Source organism: Leuresthes tenuis, unplaced genomic scaffold (assembly GCF_036924035.1).
Source record: "Leuresthes tenuis unplaced genomic scaffold, fLeuTen1.0.hap1 SCAF_17, whole genome shotgun sequence".
Classification (NCBI taxonomy): domain Eukaryota; kingdom Metazoa; phylum Chordata; class Actinopteri; order Atheriniformes; family Atherinopsidae; genus Leuresthes; species Leuresthes tenuis.
The window spans coordinates 32,559,499-32,581,532 of record NW_027325371.1 but is presented as its reverse complement, the minus strand read 5'-3'; the positions used below and the strand labels follow the sequence as shown (position 1 = coordinate 32,581,532).

Below are 22,034 nucleotides of genomic sequence, written 5' to 3'. Positions count from 1 at the left end.
CACCAAGGATCTAAGAACCATCATTGATAAAAAGAAACAGATCTTCTTTGGGACAGAGATGGAGGAAAATTAGGTCAATTATGAGGGCCATTAAGATTGCAAAGCTCAACTACAAGAACAAAGTGGAGGAAAAGTTTTCCCAGGAAAACCTCTGCTCAGCTTTGCAGGGCCTTAAAAGAATGAAGGCTGTGAACCTACCCACCAACAGCAACCCTGTAAACATCCCCGGCAGTACCCCAGCATCTCGCCCCAAAGACCTTAATTCCTTCTTCTCTAGATTTGAGACCAACAACTCCACCCAGCTAGCTGACATCAGGTCAAACCTCAAACCCAATGACCCAACCATCTCCATCTCTTTCCTCACCATGGACGTGGTGAGGGCCCTCAAGAGGTCTAAGACCAACAGCGCACCTGTTGCTGATAACATCAGTGGCTGGGTCCTCAGACACTGTGCTGACCAGTTAGGGAGTGTTTTCCAGAACCTGTTTCAGACCTCCATCAGCACTGGAATTGTCCTCAAGTGTTGGAGACTCTATTTGTATTTGAGCGGCTGCCATCTAGTCGCAGGTTCCGCTGTCCAGCTTATAAAACCCAAAGAAGGAGAGCAACCTATGTTCCTAATACCATTCTTCTTCTGAACTCAATAGGTCACAATAATTTAAGATGTGCAATATTACAATAATGTGCAATATCATTATATCATGTGCAATATTACCATACAGCTGCTCATTCTTCTGCAACATATTTGTAATACATTGCTTGCTTTATTTAATCCATTATCATTATTTATTACTGTATCTGCTATTTTGCTTTTTATATTTACCTGCTATTTACATTTTTATATTTATCATATTCAGTAACATACACCTTGACTCTGTGTTCTGCAGAAACCACTAATACCGTTACTGGCAGCATGCCTGCCAATGCAAACAATCAGCTGCTTTGCCCCACCCATCTTGTGTATTTTTGTACATATTTTTCTTATTTTTCTCTAGCTCTTAAATGTATGCACCACTCTTTGCCCTCCTAATTGCCCCTTGGGGATAAATAAAGTTTTTTCTAAAATTCTGAAATGTTAACCAAAGTCTGCTGTATAAAATATATTGAATAAACATGAGTGAGAAGCAGCAGCAAAAGAGGACTGGCAACAACAAGCATGAGCCGTTCGATCCTTCCCCCAAAATAATGTTAAAGTGACCAGCTAATAATCTTAACCAGCTAATGTTTCATGTAAAACAAATCCACAGTCTGGCATGGAGAACTGACTTCAGATTTTATAGTGCTTGCAGCCTTCATCTTTAAAAGTGATCTTGATGGCTCATCATCAAAATAATCTGTACAGTTATGTGCACTGTTGATTCAAGCTATGGTTACTGCTCATCTTGGTCATTTAATCAATCTACTGTTCTTGTTCTAGAAAACAAGCATTGGAAATAAAAGTCAAGTTATTATCTAAGTATGTACAACACTGCAATTCTGTGGACTGTGTGAGAAAACATTCATTGTAGATGTATGAGTCGCCAAATTCAGTAAAACATGTTGGAATTAAGTCACTTGAACAGTGTCAGATTTGTCAGATACACTGTGGTTGTAAAATCAGGATTTTATTAGAGCAGAGTGATAGTCTGGAAAGGATTTCAACAAACAAGAGTTGACACATATTTTTAATAGGCTGATTTTCAGTCGCAATATCTGTGGCATTTCACCCTCTAACAAAAGAAATCCCAAAACATGTGATGGAGAGCAGCTTTATTGGGAATTTCTCTTTATGAATATAAAATTCAACTGTAGTTTGTTTAGAAAAAAATCATGAAAAAAAGATCGAAATATGGAGCATGTGCAGAACGCATCGGCCCATTTGATTTTGTATGATTTTGTTTGGACTAACATGTTTACGTGTGTGTGTCATGTAAACAGTCTAAATATTAACAGTGATAATTGGGTCTTGAGCATTTTCATATAAATATATCTAACCATTCTCAGGAAAAGTATGAACAGCAGCATATTTTATGTATTTCCAGTACAAAATGAGAAATCAGTGTGTAATCTGTTTCTTATTAGGGTTAGAGGACCTACCCTGCAATGTTTACAGTGATAAATGGTGACAACCAACGGTTATGGTAAAAAGAATAAAAAATTCTCTGGTAAAGTTCGAAGTTAGTTAACCACCTATCTGTGCTGCATAATCATAATCCTTATCTGCAATATAGTCCTTGATGACGGGTTATTAGGGATGTACTAGCAGGTCATTTTTCACTTGTTTATCAGTAACTATACAAGTTCACTTGTCCCTTATTGTGAAGTGTTACCGTAAAAAGTTGCTATGCTGTGACTGGAGTATCAATTTTTCAAGATGGGAATTTAATAAATTGTCACTCTGCTCCTTGGTTGGACATTGATTGTGAAATGTTTTTGTTAGAAATTTTATGAAAAACGGGAAAGCAAAAGATCTGCTGCTGTGAAAAGTAAGGACCTGATGCGATGTGAGTTATGTCAACACATTTTAATGAGCTAACATGAAAACCAGTGAACCACTTTAAAATCATGCAAAGTTTGGGATTAGTCCCTTTCTCCAGTGACTCCATCTGTTCAGGTCTGTAAAAAGCCAGCGTTGCAGATTAGACTTTTTCTTGATTACTGACTAACAATTACCAGACTTATGAGGTAAAAAAATCCCCAAAACTCACCCATTTTTCCTAAACTATAATTGTTTTGTGAAAAACTATACACACAAATCACTTCATATAACATATTCTACTACCTACACCAGTTGCTCATTTAGAAAGCTTTTCCAGTCTTTGCTCACTCAAGTCACCAAAGCCTGAATCCAACAAATACACAATTCTGATTAAAATATAATTGCTCACACACCAGTCAGAATCTAGGGCCTTTGGTCAGTTCAACTGGGTTTAGAATAATGGATCCAAAAAACAAATATGAGCAAAATGGAGAGGAGTAGGAAGAAAAGAAAGAACATGAGTTCACATGGCAACATTTGTATTTCTGCCGTAATAATTATTTTTTTCACTTAATTTATTATGCAAACTATGTTAGTTTGAAGTTGAATGGTGGAATACAGCAGAAAAAAATTTGAGCGTGTATGTGTTTTTTAGGGCTTTTGTCTTATATCTTAAAGCAATAATAAAAAAATAAAAAAAGTATACCAATACTATATTGTCTTAAACATACAGTTTGGCTTTGACCTGGAAGTTGGAACTGTTTGAGTGAGCAGCTGTGAATTTGTGTGTAGAGTTTTGGTAAATTTAGACGATATTTCAAGGAAAGGTTTCAGCAGTCAAGAAAAACTGTTATACCATGTTATTTTTTGGGACTTTGACATGTTGTAGAACACTGCCGATGCATTTTGAATCAGATCTGCAAGACATCCAAATTCACAACTGTGTGATCAGATTTCTAATATGTGGGTGGTGGGAATTCTCCTCTGAAAAGCCTGTCTGCAACACCAGCACAAATCTACATCTGCAAAAATCTGTAAAGACTAGTAAATCTGAAACTCATAAGATGTGTTGAACAAACAAAGAGCAAGGAGTGCTGCAGTTGTTAAAGGGAAAACTCAAGTAAATATTAATGCTTGCAGAAATTTGAAGTATGTTTTTTGGCATTAAAGAAAATAAATACATAATCATTTAAAACTTAGATTCCATCAAGTAAAACTTTTTTTTAGAATTACACATCAAAGTTTAAGACACAAAATTTAAACCATTCAAAGGCTTTTTCTTCTTTCTTCTTTTTTCTTTTTTGAGTTTCAAAACACAACATGATAATCAGCCCATGTTTCTCACCCTTTTGCTATGTAAGCTGAAATTCACACATTTCATATTCTCTTTGAAAATTACCTTCTTTAGTTACCCTTTTGTCTCTCATTATCATACCACAGACCAGCAAGTACATGTAAATTCCTCCAGTGTGTTGATGAGAGTTTTAATAGTTTCCCTCCAATGTTCTCTTTAGTTAATAATCATCCCTCTGAAAACCAGCCTCAAATGGTCGAGTCTTTATATCCGCAACATTTGTGATTTCACAAAACAAATGAAAACACAGTACAGTGTAGACGTTAGAATCCTTATGGACTATTTCACAGTCTGAACTGATCTGCACCTTCACTGTGCCCAACCCGGTGAGTTGTGTTAAACTATAAGTGTGTAGGAGGCCAGCATAACAGTTGGTTTGGCGTTTCATAAGTTGAGTTTAGCTGATGTCACTTTAGTTAAGCTGTCTTTACTGAAGTGCAGCCATTGAGTTTTCCATTCAGTTTCTCTCCTGTTTGTTCAGTTAAGCTCAGTTCCTCTTCTCATGGTGCTTCAGTTGCACTTATTTTTTTGATCTTCTATTTCAGGAGCCACTGATTCACTGAGGAAGAGAAGAGAAATTAGATTAATACCGAAAGGATGAGCAGTGTGGAATAAAACAGAAAAACAGCGAGAAGCTGTGAGGTGAAAAAAAATGTGCACAAAAGGTGAAGTATCAGTTTGTCCCAGCTTTTTTACAAGTCAATTTCACTGGCTATAAGTAGGACTGCACAGTGGTGTAGTGGTTAGCACTGTCACCTCACAGCAAGAGGCTTCCAGGTTCAACTCCCAGCTGGGTGGAGTTTGCATGTTCTCCCTGTGTATGTGTGGGTTCTCTCCGGGTACTCCAGCTTCCTCCCACCATCCAAAAACATGCATGTTGTCTCTAAAATTGTCCTTAGAAGTGAGTGTGGTTGTTTGTCTCTGTGTGGCCCTGTGATGGACTGGTGACCTGTCCAGGGTGTACCCCACCTCTCACCCAATGACTGCTGGGATAGGCTCCAGCCCCCCAACTGACAGATTAAGCAGGTATAGAAAATTAATAGATGGATGGATCGTTATAAGTATTAATGATTCTGGCACACATTCACAATCAAAAACTCTGAAAATGAACAACACATTTTAAAGATGGTGTTAGAATGTTAGAAATTAATGTTCCCCAATGTAATGGGAAAGAAAGTGTACTATCTATGCAAGGCTTGAAAAAATAGATTAAAAATAGCAGCAATAAGTAGCAAAAAGAACGGACAACCATAAAATCAAAACTTGTTTGTGCTAAGAATTTGCTGCATTCTTTTTATGACATGTAAGAGGCAGGTTAATATCTTTGCATAATAATATCTCTGCAAAGTTGTGCAAAAACTTTAGGAGAATTAACTTCATATAGAGTGCAGCTGGGACCACCACTTGTCCAGTCCCACATAGTTTTCCACAGGATGGCAGCAAGGTTGCTACAGAAACGTCCACACTTGCTCTTCCGAGCATGTAATCCCTGACTGACTCTATGATGTTTAGACAAGGGCTCTGTAGGGGCAAGAGCATCTGTGGTTGTTGTCAAGCTGCAGAATCAGATGCCGTCCAGATTTTACACTGTGATAGATATGACCTACAAGAATATCTTAGGTGTTTAAAACTTAGGAACGGCACAGTTTCTTGCAAAGTATACAAAATATACTTTAAAGTGTGTTTAATTGCACTTTGATTTCCCTTATTTTACCCATAAAGGACTTTAAAGATTCAATGAATAAAATAATTCCATAAACTAAAAACTCTTCCAGTATAACTTCCAGCAAAACAATGTGGTGCAGGTCTGGAGACCAAAATTCTGAAGGGTGTTACAAAAATAACAGTAAATCAGCTCAAGACTGAAACTGTACAACTCTACACACAATCCTGCTAAGTCTTACCCAGGTCCTCTGTTGGGATAATTCCATGAATAGGAATTCAACCCTCTCTTGATTTCTTCTCTTTATGTGGTATCTCATGCTAAATTGCCTCAGATCATCAGACAACTTTATCGCAGAACAAAGACAACCTCAGTACACAAACAAACAAAAAAGAAAAACTGTACTTCATTGATCATAGATACTAAAAAAATAAAACACTATTACAAGCGACCTCTGTGAAAACAATTGTTGTTCAAACTACTAGCAGGGGAAACAAATAATTTCTATAAGGGAAGATCAATCTCTGACATCAATCCAGTGACAAATTTTTCCGGAAATGCTTTAGTTAAGGCACACTGTTGTATGGACAGCTTTTTCTTTTTTCTTTTTAAGGTCCCACAACAGCATCTCAGAGTGGGATCTAGACTTTAATCCTTAGATTCCACTTAATGCATCTGCGTTGCATTCCTTTCCATGACATGGTTTTATGTCTGTCTCTTGCAAGACTTCATGTGACACAAGTGGTGTTTCAGAAGAAAAATATGTATACTGCATGACTGTACCCGTTTTTTTTATTCAGTTCCGTCAAATCCCAAAACTCCTACAGACAATTCTTTACCCATTCTTTACCCTACTGCTGTCCTTTATAACATAAAGAAAATAGTGTTTTTTTTTTCAACCTCTGAGCCTGTCATTATTCATGCTTGAATTCTGTCACCTATTGGTTTCTGGCCAACTGCCACCGGTTTTATTGATGTATTCAACTAATACACAATTGGGGACCTGTAAAAGATCTATAATGAGAAATGACTGGATTCTTCTATCCTTTTCCAACCTCCTGCCTGCTCATCTGTTCTATGCATTTTGAAATGTCTTTCATGAAAAATAGACCAGGGACATATTTTTAGTGCAGTGTTGAGCCACTTTAAAATGAACAGCACATCTGGTGGAATTAAAAGCCATACATAGAATGGTTACAACCAATTCTATCCAAGGCACTGAAGAGAAAATTAAACATAAAAAGGCCTGGTGGAATACAGGAGTAACAAGGCAGTTCCAAAAGTGTGATTTTATTCTTTTTTAACTATTCAGCATGTTTTGTTTGCCTCGTCATTAATTGGAACTGAGTGCCACTTTTGTCCAAACTGATCCAGTGGAATCCTTAATGACCTTTAACTGACCTTTAGAAATTTTGGAAGGTTGGTGACTTCATCCCTACAGAGTGACGTCACTACTATATAAGTCCTCTGCATTTGTTTCAAAATGCGGGTATGTGTAGTCCCAAAGACTTACCTTTTTAACCCTTCCCAGTAGGCATTCTATTCACATTCATTCACACCTGATTTACCTTATTCATTGTTGTGGCTGGAGCCTCTCTAAATGGACCCTGACAATGAATTCAGAATTACCAACTGACCTATCACTGGAGAGAATCCAAGGGAAAATATGCAGTGCGGCTATAGCTCCAGAGGAAGAGCAGTTGTCTGCCAATGGAAAGTTGGTGGTTCCCCAGGCCAATCTTTCTTGGGCAAGACACTGAAACCCACATTGATAACTGATGCATCCATCAGAGTGAATGTGTATGATAATGTAGCCTGTGCTGTTTGAGTGCATGAGTGAATGGATGAATTTGGCAGGAAGTGTTAAAGTGCTTTGAGTACAGTCCGTTTTGCATTTAACCGGCTAACTCCATACATTTCAACCTAGAAATTTTTTTTATACGGCAAGAGTGCTAACCACCCCACTGTTGTGCAGCAGATTTAAATCACCTTCCACCTTTTTAGATCTTTCAGTTCAATGAGGCATCCGTCCAACCTCATGCTTTAAAAATGTTTATGTTTCTGTTTCTGTATTTATCAGACGCTTTTATCCAAAGCGACTTACAAATGAAGATATAACAGCTATATAAAAAGCTAACAATAAACTACATAGAAGAAACCCACTAGTCTGACAATGTCAGAGGTAACAGAGTAGAGATAGGGTGCAGGCATAGAAGGAAGTGCAGAAAGATAAAGTGCAGAGATAGAGGGGGGAGGGAAGTACAAGGTAAGTGCTGGGATAGGAGATGCTCTCTGAAGAGCTGGGTTTTCAGGAGCTTCTTGAAGATAGACAGGGACGCCCCTGTTCTGGTAGCGCTGGGTAGGTCATTCCACCATCGTGGGACGACACATGAACAGAGTTTGGATTGTCTTAGGCGTGGTGTAGGAGCTGCTAGACGACAATCCTGGGACCAACGGAGGGACCCAGTTGTGACATAAGCCTTTGCAAGAGCATTCAAGATCATTAAGCACTTTGTAGCTAACATCAGGGACTTGAATTCGATGCGGGTGGCTAAGGGCAGCCAGTGGAGTTCAATGAACAGAGGGGTGACGTCTGTTCTATTGTACAGGAAAGGAACCATGTCTGTTTGACACAACATCTGATCAAAGAAATTGTTTAGAGTTACAATGGATCCAGCCCAAATTGGTAAAAAAAAAATGCAATGTACCCTATTACATAATGTGCAGCAATTTTAGGCAGTTATCAGGAGGCACTCTGAGCCATAGCTGTTCAGCTTAGAGATGTGACAAGCACAGTGGTGAAAACTGTTCATGCTATAAAATGCACTTTATCACTGGGGGTGTCTGATTTGCCAGTCAGAAACTGGTCAATCTTTTTGTCAATCTCAGTTTGAGATTGATGACTTTGGGAGTGAATAAGAAAAATATGGCTACGATTTTTTCCCACTTTAAGTTGAAAAAGCAGGTCAGTACTCTTGTCAAACAAAGCTTTTACAATTAAGAAGCATTTTATAGATCACAGTGGTATCCAACTGCATTCCCCTCAGCCTCTGCAGACAGCCACTTTTCAGTACAGACAAACTGATGTGCAGTCCTCCAAAAATACAGAGGCTCTGGGGAGGACACAGCATGTTGAGTGAATGTTCATTTGTTGAAAGTTAGCTCGAGCCAAAACAACAGATTTCACAACAAAGAGGACGAAGTGCCAAAAACGATAAATAGCAAAGAAGCACTAGTGAAAAACACAGATAACAGCTGCACTGGACAATGCTATCTCAACAATTACTTTCACTCTATCACAAAACACTATAACACGTTTGCAAGGCACCAACTGACGTACAAATCATAGCGATTGTGAAGCCTTAATCTCACCCTAAAAGACAAAAGACAACCACGCTTTTATCAAACCTTGACTACACTACAGTAACTTATAAATATTTCAGTATGCAGCAGCTAATCTTTTAAATGGAAGGAAAAAGCATGCACAGTACTGCAGTCTTGACACACCCTCTCTAGCTACCTGTGTGTTTTCAAAACCATAAATAAATCTTTATCATAACATATCATACTATTTAAAAATATGCAGTCTTTTTCTTTTTAGGCCCTGTAACAATATACCAAACTCTTTAGCATAACAACAAATTCATGTGCATGGCTGTGTATATGCAGGGCTCACATGGGGTTTGTTTTTACAACAGTGTTGTTATATGCACCAATTTTAGAGGGCCCAAAAAACAAAAAAGAATTACCGAATTAACTAGTGATGCTTTAAATCAATTAGACCTTGACCTTTGTAAATTAGTGAACAACTCCAAATTCTGCCAGGGAGATGGGCATAAACAGTCATTATAGATGTTGATTGTATTAGGTACATTGCTAAAGTCAAACCTGTGATCAAACAAACCTTTAATCTGGCCCACTGAGTACCCCCAGGAAACACTTGTTTGTTCTAGCCGTTGATTTTCGTTTGTGCTTTATGTTTCCTATGTGCCTGACGCTTTGGTTCTTTCACCCTGAATGTTGGGCTCTTTATTGCAAAGGCGAATATCAAAAGGAAGCAGAAGCTGTGAAATGTATTTGATGCTGTGGAGCACATGTTGGCACGATCGGATCAATAACAGAGATATTTAGAGCACACAAGAGAGGCTGTTGAGTGCATCTATTCGTGGAGGATCTTGAAGTCTTGTTGTTTATTCTGTGTGTGTGCGCACCAGCAGGTTTTTTTTCCACGTCTTTTTTTTACACCAACCACCTAGCCTACACACTTCTGCTTTTACATTTGTGCAGACATTAAACTCCCACACACTATTCCACACACATATATATATATAGTACGTATATGCAGTCCATATTATACTTAAGATTTTTCAAATAGATAAAAAAAAGGTAAGATAAATATAAAATTTCCTGTTTAGCATTATAAAGTATTTCTGCAGTTTTTAAGTCCAATTTGCAGCCCCAATTTTTTGAAAAATTTGGGACGCTTTAAAAGATGCAAATAGACATTTTCTCATACACTAATATTTAATTCACAACAGAATATAGAAAACATATCAAATGTAAAGTATGAAATACTGTATTATTTCATAAAAAATACTTGGGTTTTGATGGCAGCAACACGTCTCAAAAAGAGACCTTTTGCATGACCTTTGGGAGAGTATTGACTTTGAGAGTATTGGAAGTGTTGTCCCATTCTTGTCTATTATAGAATTTTAGCTGCTCAGCAGTCCTGAGTTTTCTTAGTTGCACCAAATGTTTTCAGTTGGTGAGCAGTCTGGACTGCAGGTGGACTAACCCAGCACCCAGACTACTTTAAAGCCATGCTGTTGTAATAAATGCACTTGGGGTGTTTCCTGTGTTCTAATGTTAATATGACATTTGTGTCTGAGATGTTCAGTTCATTGCATTTTGTTTACATTTTACATAGCACCCCAATGTCACTGGTATTGAGCATTGTAGCTGTTTTTAAAGAATTTACATTGATGAACCAGGACTCCCAAAGACGCTATCTACCACCAACGAGGAGGAGCAGATGTTGCAATTAAGGTGCTGTCAGACAAATGCAAGCTGAAACTATTTAGTCAATGTTAAAGTTACTTAAGTCTTAATACTTGTCCACTTCTCTCACACTGACCACATTGACTACAAGAGGCTACACAGTACACTTACCATCTAGTTGACTAGTATCCGAGACCATGACTTATGCTGTTCTTAAAATATAATAGGTATCAGTCATCTGAGCAGTCCAAGTCAATTGTGGGCAGAGAAGTCAACAAAATACAAGCATGTTCTCCACCAGAGACATACTCTATATTTTATGGGGGTAATGATCACTTGAGAAAGTACAACATGTTTATTTGTTATACAATTATTTCAAGTGACTTTTTATATAAACTAACATCCATCCATCCATTTTCTATACCGTCAATCCGTCGGTCAGGTAGCGGGTGGGCTGGAGCCTATCCCAGCAGTTATATAAACAAACAAATAAAGTAAAATCGATTCTTGTATTAAAATCTCTTTTTTAGCTTTCATGTTGCAAAATTGTATTAAAGATGTTTTGCAGATCTTTGCAAAACATTGGCACCTACACTTTTATGTGCAGTTTGCAAACAGCAGTCATTTGTGAACTGCTGTAATGTGAACCATTGGGATGCAGCGACTGTTTTTCTGATCTCCATGTCGCTTCTGAAACAGCATACCAACCCAACTGCTATAGCTGCCTGCATATTCCTTCTCTCTTTCCTTTTTTATCACTGCAATTTGAAGTCTGAAGTGTGTCTCAGGTGAGATGTCTGACAGTAACTTCATCTAAAACTTACACTTTAAAGCCTCATATCTTTTGTGAATCGCTGTGGAACTGTATGTCACTGACAGTGTATGAGTGAATTTCTTACAAAAACAGGTGCCTCATTTCAACTCACACATTCCAAAAAGTATGCTGAACCAAGTCACTAACCATAAAGTTTAGTTTTTTTTATGGTTTCTTTAATTATATCAGTCTAGTAATGCTGGGTTCTGTTTTTGTTTGTGATGCTTTCTATATTATTTTTTTTTTTATCCCTTTCTCTCATAGGTAATTTCCTTGGAATAGCACAGTTTTAAGGATGTGCCAATGAGACTCTTGCTGACAAGGTTGTATTACAGAAAAGTGGTTTGTGCAAACGCTGACTCTGAGATGTGTTAAACTCTGGGATTTCCGTTCAAGAGAGAGAAGTTACTTAAACTCTCAGTCAGTCACCATGGCAACTGGCAACGAGAACCTCACCTGCTATCAAAATTTATTTAGCACACACCAAATTTCTTTTTTGCCTCTCATTCTGAACCTAAAGGTGTTGTGTGCCACGTTTGTTTCATCAGCAAATCCATAGAGCTGATCAGAACAAAAATCCCAGTAAGATATCTACTTGTTACCCATGGATTTGAACGTATCTGCTCTTGAATGAATCTGTCATTTTTAAAACGATGAGGCTTCAAAGGTTTATCATCTACTCAGAATAAAGTGACCCCAAATGCATTAGTCCAGCTGTCAGTTTGTTGAGCAGTTCAAAAGCACTAAAACCCTTGTGAAATAATTTAATGAAAATAATTGTGCATTATTCTATTAATTTCTATAAAGAATGATGTTGAGTTCCGTCCATCTATCTTCTATACCTGCTTAATTCGTCGGTCTGGTTGCGGGGGGGCTGGAGCCTATCCCAGTGGTCATCGGGCGAGAGGCAGGGTACACCCTGGACAGGTCGCCAGTCCATCACAGGGCCACACAGAGACAAACAAGACAAACAACCATGCACGCTCACACTCACTCCTAAGGACAATTTAGAGACACTAATTAACCTAACATGCATGTTTTTGGACGGTGGGAGGAAGCCGGAGTACCTGGAGAGAACCCACGCATACATGGGGAGAACATGCAAACTCCCCAGCCGGGAGTTGAACGTGGAACCTTCTCACTGTGATGGGACGGGGGGAACCACCACACCACCGTGCAGTTAAAGCAAGCTTAAATATAATCAGAATCATCAGAGACAGTTTACTATTTCTTGCTGAAAATAGTTTCATACAGTACAATATGTGATTTTTTCTCATGTAAATTCTTGTGAAGCTGCTTGCATCCACTGAAGCAGCATCCACTGCAAACAAGGCATTTAGGATAATATAAAATCGGGCTGTTAAGATCTTGGACAAAAAGCCCATTAAATCACAACGTTGACATGTTCTTAAGAAATTGAACATGATGAGTTTTAAAAATCTTATTAGATCCCATTGCATTACAAGCATGTGATTTAACACTGTTATTTATAAAAATGGACAACCAAGTTCACATTTATAAAGCTTTCATTACATTATTGGTTGGTAATAATAGATAAAGAATGTAACAAGTACAGACACTTACAGTTAGTTACAGTTCACGAAGAACCATTATCAAATCTCATTACCATCACTCGAAAAAACTAATATTAACAAATAGCAACAAATAATACAATATAGGTTAAAACTACTTCTGTTGATGCAACCGATAATTAGATATTATTCATGGTATTTGATAAGATGTAAGAATACAAGCATAAAAAAATAGAAAACATTTAAATTAACTAAATACACAACACCTTATACAATAATTTAATGTTTGAGGGTTTTGATTAAAGAAATTCACATGTATTCAAACTTGACTTTACTTTACTCATATGATGTGTATGGAACCTACTGATCTGTGTTGTAACATCAAAAATGGATATAAATTCATGAATTTGGGTGGTACATTTCAGTGAAGACACAAACTTAAATGGCAATAAATGATTTGAAGTCAAGTTCTAAATCAAGGAGTTGTTCACATGCCTCTTCATCAAGCTTTTGTTTTAAAAAAGAATCTAAAATAGAAGTAAGAACTGTTAAATGCACCTGCAGATATTTGTTGGTTTTAATATTAACGCCTCCTTTTTACTGCAGCAGAGAATTACTAGAGATGAACTGGAGGGAACTGCCCATAATGAAATGTACAATAATTAAAATGATTGTGGAGAACATTAATTAACAATCTTCTGTAGGACAATACAAACTTTAAACACAACCCTGGAGTTGAGAAAGCGGTCACTAACATATTAAGCTAACAGACCCCTTTAAATAATATATTTAACCCATATCCGTTTCTCCAGATATTCATTTATAAATCCTATAAATATAACTGAATTAGATTATTGTTGCATTTAGGTAGGTATATTGCTGTTAACTTTACTACTGCATAGAGAGATAACGTGTTTTTTCATGATCAAAAAGGTCTTTTGGTTGAGCCATATAGAAATAAAGATGAGCTTTTGTTCACAATGCATATACTTAGTATACCATTAGTATACCAGTCTCTTTATTGCTATCACTTTATCTGTATAACATCAGTTTAGCCAGAATTTGGATGCTGTACTGCTTGTCATACAGTAAATGGTGTCATCCTTCGTAAAGCAAAAGACATCCCACTGTTCAAACCTTACATAATGATTCACTTATTTTGACTGAAAGTTTCTGGTTATTTTCAAGTGAGTGACAGGAGCCAATCAGTTTAACAGCTGAAGGTAAAAAAGGCTTTAAAATTTCTCCAGTCTTGGCATGTGCCTGTAAAAGCTGGCCTAATTAGCTATAAAAGATGGAAAATGTAAATGTAAAACGAAACACTTGGCAATAAAATCTGACAAAATTTTATGACTGATTCATACAGAAATAGTCCCACACACATCTCAATACCTCTGTACTGTGGGCGGAGGGTGCGGTTGTTGGGGCAATCGCGGCCTTGCTTGCTGAAGTTGATGTTGGTTCGGATACAGCGCTGTAGCAGAGGCTGGGTGGGCCGGGTGTTGTCGCTCATACTCAGGAAGATCTTGTATGGCTCATTCTGGCTGAGGAGGCGCAGGGAGTGCATCTGTGGGAATATAAAACTGTTCAGTTGAGTTCAGAACTGGCAATAATCATGCACAATAATGTGACCCACTGGGACAAAAAGGTGTTTTCCATATACACAAATAAAACAGTGGATCAGTTATGGATGCACAGTCATAAAAAGCAAGGCCGTAAATCTTTGACTTAATGCCAGAATTACTGTTGATGAATTATCAGAATTTGATCTTTTAAGTTTAAGATGTGTTCTATGCTTGAAAACTAAGTCAGTTTATCAAGGTACTAGTTGAAGTGCGAATTAAACCTGACATTAGCTATTTGTAGCTTACTTTCCATAGCTACTCATAGGGAGTCTGGAGGAGTTTCATGCCCACATGGGATCTGTAAACCTGCCAGAATGTTCTGGGTCTACCTCATTGCCTCCTTCTAGTTAGACCTGCCAGGAATATGCCCCCTGAAAAATGTCCAAACGGCATCCTAATCAGATTCTCAAAACAGGTTCCTTTCAATGCCAAGAAGCAGCAGTTTAAACATCACAGGGATGTCTCAGGTTTACAGCCTGTCTCTCAGGGTGACAGTTTCCTGTAAAGAAAACGTATTCTCCTGAGTTTGATTCTTGCAGTAATCACCTCAAGAACAAGTCTTTCGCTCATTGCAGAAACTTGTTACCCACGTAGGGTAATGCATACTTTTCAATATTCAATATTTTTATGATCACTAACATTTAGGCTACTTTTACTCTGATTTAGAAACTGACCCAATGGTGGAGAACTAATCCCTGTCACAGTCTATGTTCTCACAGTTTAGGTTTAATGTGACAGTTTATGTTTAATCATGTTTTCAGGTTATGTTCTAGTCATGTTTCTCCCCGTCACGTTCGGTTCACTCACGTCACCTGCTTCATTGTTCACAGCTGCACCTCATTCACTGATCACTCCCTCCACAGTATTTAGCCTCCTGGTTTCCTTTCAGTCACGGCAGAATCCTCACTATCCCTTCATGCCTTGCCACAGAGATAAGTCTGGTTTTGCCTCATAGCCACGTGTTAATGTAATCATAGCCATAGTCATGTTTCCTTGTTTTGTCATAGTCCTGTTCACAGTTATTTATTCACAGTCATAGTCTTGTTTTGTTTTCATAGTTAAGTATTTTTGACCCGGCTCTGCCGCGCTTTGTTTTTGCTCCTTGTCTTTTTGTAAATAAACCTTTTGAGTTTTGGAAAAGAGCTGCATCTGGGTCCTACCTCTCCACCAGTTCCTGACAATCCCACAGAAAAAGCTTCAGAAAATGCCTTTTCTCATATTTTAGCTAAGTCAGTTTAGGTTTTGGTCAGATGAGATAAAATTTTTTTGTTGGGCTGAGGGTACTATGCATTCATAGGTTGGTATAACAGTTGTTGTGCATGTGTGCTAATTAGGTAGATGATCTCTTGATTAGTATAACAAGTAATTTAACTCATATCAAAATGTGTCATCTTTGTTCATTTTAAAGGGAACAAATGAAAAAACAGCATTTTCTGTGCTTGGGAGCATATATTTGGGTGTTTGTAGTGACTGCCAACTCAAAAACTCAACCATAACACAATCCTGTCATTTTGTTTGGGGCCCTCTAGGTATGAAAATGCGTCATTCAGTGAGCTATTCAGCTTTCGAAGGTTACGTCACAGGTTCAGCTCAGAGTAGAATAATTCAGCCTCCCCATCTTTTTCTCCATCCAATTTCAGCTTCACATCATGCTGCATTCATCGTATCTCAAAAGTAGGAAGTGCTTTTTTACTTTGATATAAACAGGAATTTCTCATCAGCAATTCTAAAGTTTACTGAACTAAAGAAAGAAATAACTAACAATGCTCTACAAGTACATGGTCTAATGTTTTATATTCCCACTAGGGTATCTGAAAGCAGTCTGAATTTGGAAATTCCAGTTATTTTTTTATTTTTGGATGCAGCTTCTGTAGCAGTTACAAAAAACACCTTGTAAATATCAGTGAAGCATTGCCCTTATAAGAAACAGTGGTAGGGTTTAAAAAAAAAATCACCAACCTGGGCCAGTTCAACACATAACTCACAACGAGACTGTGCCTAAATGAGGAATCAGTACAAGCTGTTTTTAGCCAAGGTGCAGACAAAGCAAATGGCCATTTGTTTTTTCAGTCTGTTGTGTGCTAGTGCGAGTTTGGTTTCCTCTGTGTGCTTAAATGTGCTTCAGGTGGTTTTTGAGTTAAATTGTTTCTAATATTCTGTTTGCATGGCCACACAAAGATGTACAATGATCTCAAAAGCAGCATGTCCAGAGGGGTGCAGGGGCTCATTCCACTCCCTAAAAACAGTTGTAATGAAAGGAGGTGTAAATCCTTTGTTATAAAAGAAGTTGTGGCACAATATTTCTGTGAAATACGCATGTTATAGATATTTAAATAGGTCCTTGTTGACATTGTGTCAACTTGTGAAAAAAGGGCATAATACGTCTGCTTTAAAATGTGTTGAAACAAATGGTGAATAGAGTGTAGGTTGTAATGATCAAAATGTTCATAAATGAAAACATCTGAAAATATGTGCAGAAGAGTGATGAAAAAGATAAGAGAGATGGAGAAGGGGAAAAATTTCCAATTGACCATACCGAGTTTGGATGTTTTTTAAATATACTGAGAAAAATCCTATAACTGTACGGTACTTTAAATGCTTTTTAAGTTACAAATATTTGAAGTTTGCACCCCTTAAGTTGTATTTCATAATTTCTTTCAATTCTTTCTGAGTCTTGCCAAGCGTGTATGAGTTAAAAATCATACTGAACATCCAAGACACCCTAAGGATAATTTGCAATCAAACAGTTGGTGAATATTTTACAGTAATCAAATAATATACAATAAATATTTTCCTGCTCAAATGAACACAAATTATAAAATAATATAAAAAGGAAAGGTGATAATGATGAGAGAGAGATTAAAAACTGGATGACAAGCATATGAGAAGAAAAGAGGAGCAAGTGAAAGCAGGAGTGAATGCAAAGTACATAGCAGATGTTGTGTGGGAGTTGATTGCACTGATGCATGCAGGTAAGTGCTGCCCTGGATTGTAATGTGCTGCACTTTGATGCTGAGTTTCCTTGTCTGAGAAGTGAAGGTTGCCTGACACACAGAGCTGCTCTCCAGCAACATAAAAAAGCTTTCAAGTTCTGACCCAACTCCATTTCAACATGGCGAGTAAATTAGATGTTTCACTATAACTGCATGTCGATGATATTTTTTTAATCTCAGAAATGAACTCAGTTCATATTGCCTAAAAAGATATAGATGAGGGAGAAAGCTTTTTAGACCTTGAGACAATTTAGAGGAAAGAAGGCTATTTCTTTTAACAGCTGGAAGGGTTTTGGGGTGCTCTGACTCTATGTTGTGTATTCCATCCCATTATTGCTACAACATAGCCCCTTTTAGCCAAATCAATTAGGAAAAACCATGCTCACTGGTGCAGGTTATAAAGTAGTAATTTGCCTTTCAGACATGTTTGTGCGCCATGCCTGGAAGGAAATTAGAAATTATGTTTCTATCTCTCTAAACAGAAGGCACGTCGTCAAACATAACATTCTTATCCCTATTTTCCATACCTGCATCTGTGTCACATAAACTGGCTTGTTGATGAGTATCCAAGTGGCGGTCTCGTAGCAGGGAGGGATGGTGACGGAGCCCTCGTATGTGATGTAACGTGTGGTGTCAGGGTACAGGTCGGCAATGTTCAGGCCCATTAATAAGAAAGCATCATCTAAAGAAATAATATTAGGTTAGCAAGTATGCTTTGGGTTAAGAACAACTTTGTTATGTTCAAAACTGTTAACAAAAAGAGAATGTTAGATGTAAGAAGAGAATAAGAAGTATGAATACTTTAAGTATCTGTGTATTTACCTGTTGATTTTTGTAGTGGGATATAGCCATTAAGACAGTCACAGTTTGGCAAATGCTAAAAATAAAATCCTAAGGAAGGATATCACTTAATATTTCCGCCAAGTCTTGGATTAAGAAGAGGATTAGTAAAGTAAGTAGTCATTAAGATAAGACTCTATGATATGAATGACAATCAGTGTCATGTCCTGTGATGTTATGCAAACTGTGTGTGCATGTTTAAACAGAATTTTATCTTTGTAAACATAGTACTGACAATTCTGTATTGTGAGGGCCTTCTGAAAGCATTAGGTCAATCACAGAGTGTCCTGACAAAAACAGAAAGACATAAATGTTTGTGCATCAGGGTTTACATCTACATCTGTGTTTGATCTGTTAAAAGGAATGATTAGCTTGAGAAACACTAATAAATGTGCTGAAGTCGAAAGGGAGTGTGCTCTCATGCATTTAGTAGGAGCATTGACTGTTCCCTTAGTAAAATTAGGGAGACTAATTTCTAATTTAGGCACTGCTTTGACTGCTGAGAGAAAGGGGTGAGACTGAACCAGGCCTCCAAGCTGCTACCAGGTGTCAGCAGTTTAAGACCATTTTTTGAGACAGTGTTGCAAAATATAAGTTAAAGCACCAAAAGCCCCCTGAGGATAGGCTTCCATGATTCTCCTTGATAAATTTAGAAAAAGTAGGACACATATGAGCCCTTCATGCATTTGGTCTGATGTTCAGAAAACTTAACCATCTGATGTCCAACCTTGCTGTTCCACAACATAAGCTGTTTGCACAGATGCCCACATCAGGTGATTGTAGGAAGACTGAAAAAGCTACTGGTGCTGCCTGGCCAGCTGTTTGCGCCAGAGACCAACAGGGCCTTATAATGTGAAAAGCAGTCAAGCCAAGCTCCACAAGCTTGAGGTAATCAAGGTGGGAGCATGGGATCCCCCACCTTCTAGGAAACATGGCTGACACAATGCCAAACCCCTGAAGGTGGCCTATATTCATGTTCCTATATATTCAGAACGTAAAAATATCTTCTTGCCTTTTAAAGCCAAGCCTGCCAGTTTGATGTCCTTCCATTTGGCCTGTCTTTGGCTCCTTGTATCCTTACAAGGTACATGAGAGCAATCTGTGCCTAGTGTGCAGACGTTGTCGTGTACCTGTGTCTGATCACTAAAAACGTTTTCTTTTTTTTTTATCTCAGCCATTTTTAACAGAGAAAAATTTTATCCTCAAAAAAGCAGATCACTCAGACCATAGAATAAGAAATAAAGAGATCTACAACACAGAAATTACACTGTTACTTCATTCTAAGGGGAGGGATTAAGATTTAGGGATTCATTTATTTGTCTGTTGTTGTGAAACAAGGGCTGGATGCTTTTTATTAAGAGACTACTTCACCCTGTGACTCAAAAGAATAAAATCAGGGCATTTGTTTTAATAATCAAGAAAATCTAAGACAAAAGCTAGAAAAGATGGCCCCTTTTCCTCCCACTGGCATGGTTTGCCTCTGTCAAACCAACCATGCCATGTTGCACTATCTAGCTAAGTGTTTCACCTTCATCATGCAAACCTATCTTCCCTGCATACCTAAATTTTGCTGGACTTGGGTTGCCTACTTAAACTGACTACTGACTACTTAAACTATTGAGAGAAGATATTGGGCAAATTTTGGGAGGAGCAGAGTTGAAAGACTGTAAATGATGTTGGAGAGTCTACAAACCAGCTCAGATATTCAGATTTACACTTGGTGAATTGAAGGGCTCAGATCTCTTTAGCACATTATTGTAGTTTGTTTTAGCTGGAATAAATTTTGTCAGTCAGCATCTTCAGTGGATGCACACCTTGCATGTCTGACCAGAGTACACTGCTCATTTTCTTAGGATTGTGTAACCTAACCTTTTACATACTTAGCCACTGTTTTAATAATTTATGTTTTTAAAAAGTCTAAATGTGTATCTATTACTTATATACTCTGACTTTATACCTGCATCTTGGATTAAGTTAATGTACCTGCATTTCTTTAGAGATTTAATACAGGTCTTAGTAATGCCTTCCCTACAGACGCAAACAAGTTCTAGTCTCCATGTGTGGTTGTGTAACTGTTCTATGTTTAGCACCAATTAACAGGAAGGGGACTCCCCAGAGGGCTGTAAGTCTTTGCCACAGAGGTTGGAAAACAGATTATGGCAATGTTTGTATGCAATTAAGAATGCTTTGCTCCTGAAGAAAGCACCGGAAACTGCCTGTGTGTATGTGCTGTCATGTTATTGGGTTGGCAACAGTGTAGACTACATCTCTCTTCATTACAAATTAACTATTTCATGGAGGGCTTTAGAAGCTAGAGCTAGACTCCTAAGTCACTCAGACAAAGAAAATGTTGTTAAAACATTTTGAGGGACTTTGCACATTATGGTTTGAAGCACCGATATAAAGGATGTGTTTAAAAAAAAAAGTATTACAAAAAAATGTATGATTCATCACGAAGTCCAAAAGAGCCATTGGGAGAATTTGAATGCCAGGTTACAAAACCCTCATAGATTTAAAGTAACATAAATGTCAAATCTACCGCTTTGTACAAAGCAGTGATAGTATGAGGAGAGCCTGTTTAACGTGACTAATTTAAGAGAAGATACGATCCAGACTAAAACCCAGGATGCTGGTAATAAGGTAGGTTATATATGGATCAGATTAAAGGGTTTTATTCAGTTTGCCATTCAGATATGACCCAGTGGAAGCCCTAAGCCAAATTAACGTGTCTACAGACAAAATATATGGAGAGTTTTTGTTTGTGTGTGTGTCAAAGAAAGAGTGTGTTTCTTACGTTTGTAGTTAATTCTGGTGATAGTGTCTCTATTGAGCATGCGGTTGAGGAAAGGATTGGAGTTTTCAGAGAGCTGTAAGATAACAGAGGGAAGGATCAAGTATTAATCACAAACCAACAAGTACAACACACACTCAAAGACATACAGACTCACAAGATATAGTGGAAATAGTAGAACACGGGGCACTTTTTTCTCTGTAATTTCAACATTGCATTTAGATAATTGTAAAACTTTTATTCACCTGAGTTGTTTTATATCAACCATGTATTATTCAACAAGAGTTAACTAGAAGCATATAAGCTATTTTTAACTGGTGCTTAGGCTTAGACTTAACAGTACTTTTGTCTCTTATGAGGTTAATTGTATCAGTTTAGGGGATTTGTGCAGTATGACCTGTGTAATGTCAATAAGAAGTGGCTGGAAGAATGTGAACTACAAAAACTGGAAAGAAACACTGGTTTTGTTCTTTTTGTCTTTTTGTCAGTTGTTGTCATACGCTACATGGAATACAATGATCCACTACCATTCTGGATGCTCATAATTGGTCATGGCACACCTGGTGGTGCCATTTCATTGCAAATATTTTATAGTCTGAGCCCAGTATTGATGGGTTCTACATTGTTTTGTATACTTTCAGAGGGACATTCAAACCTTTATGAAGATGGAGACCACAGCGATGCCATGTGGGTTCTTAGCTGCCTCACTGTAGTTGGTGTATAGATCCTGATTATAATGGATCAGCTGGACCTAAAAGAGAGACACAATGACAGTATTACAAATCAAGCTAAAGGATTTAGAGCAGAAATACCCCTTTTTCTGTCGAGTTGACCCATAAAAAAGGCTTTATTGCAAATTCCTCCACATAGCTGTTAAAAAAACATTAATAGGAAATTATTAAACTTCACTTTTCTAACTTTCCCATTCCTCTGCTCATCCCTGGATACTAGCAAGTCTCAGTAATT

At 37.7% G+C, this 22,034-nt stretch overlaps 1 protein-coding gene across 2 annotated transcripts in view; it reads right to left on the bottom strand.

Annotated features, from left to right (window-relative positions):
- Nucleotides 1-1,631: 1,631 nt before the first annotated feature.
- Nucleotides 1,632-22,034, bottom strand: part of LOC140274015 (carbonic anhydrase-related protein 10-like) — a 136,410-nt gene continuing 116,007 nt past the window's right edge. For both annotated transcript variants that reach the window (XM_072369698.1, XM_072369699.1), the window contains exons 5-9: nt 21,724-21,819; nt 21,072-21,144; nt 17,965-18,119; nt 14,212-14,386; nt 1,632-4,371 (exon numbers count right to left, since the gene is read on the bottom strand). In XM_072369698.1, coding sequence (XP_072225799.1) covers nt 4,349-4,371; nt 14,212-14,386; nt 17,965-18,119; nt 21,072-21,144; nt 21,724-21,819 — 522 coding nt within the window. In that variant the 3' untranslated portion in view covers nt 1,632-4,348. The remainder of the gene's footprint in view (nt 4,372-14,211; nt 14,387-17,964; nt 18,120-21,071; nt 21,145-21,723; nt 21,820-22,034) is intronic.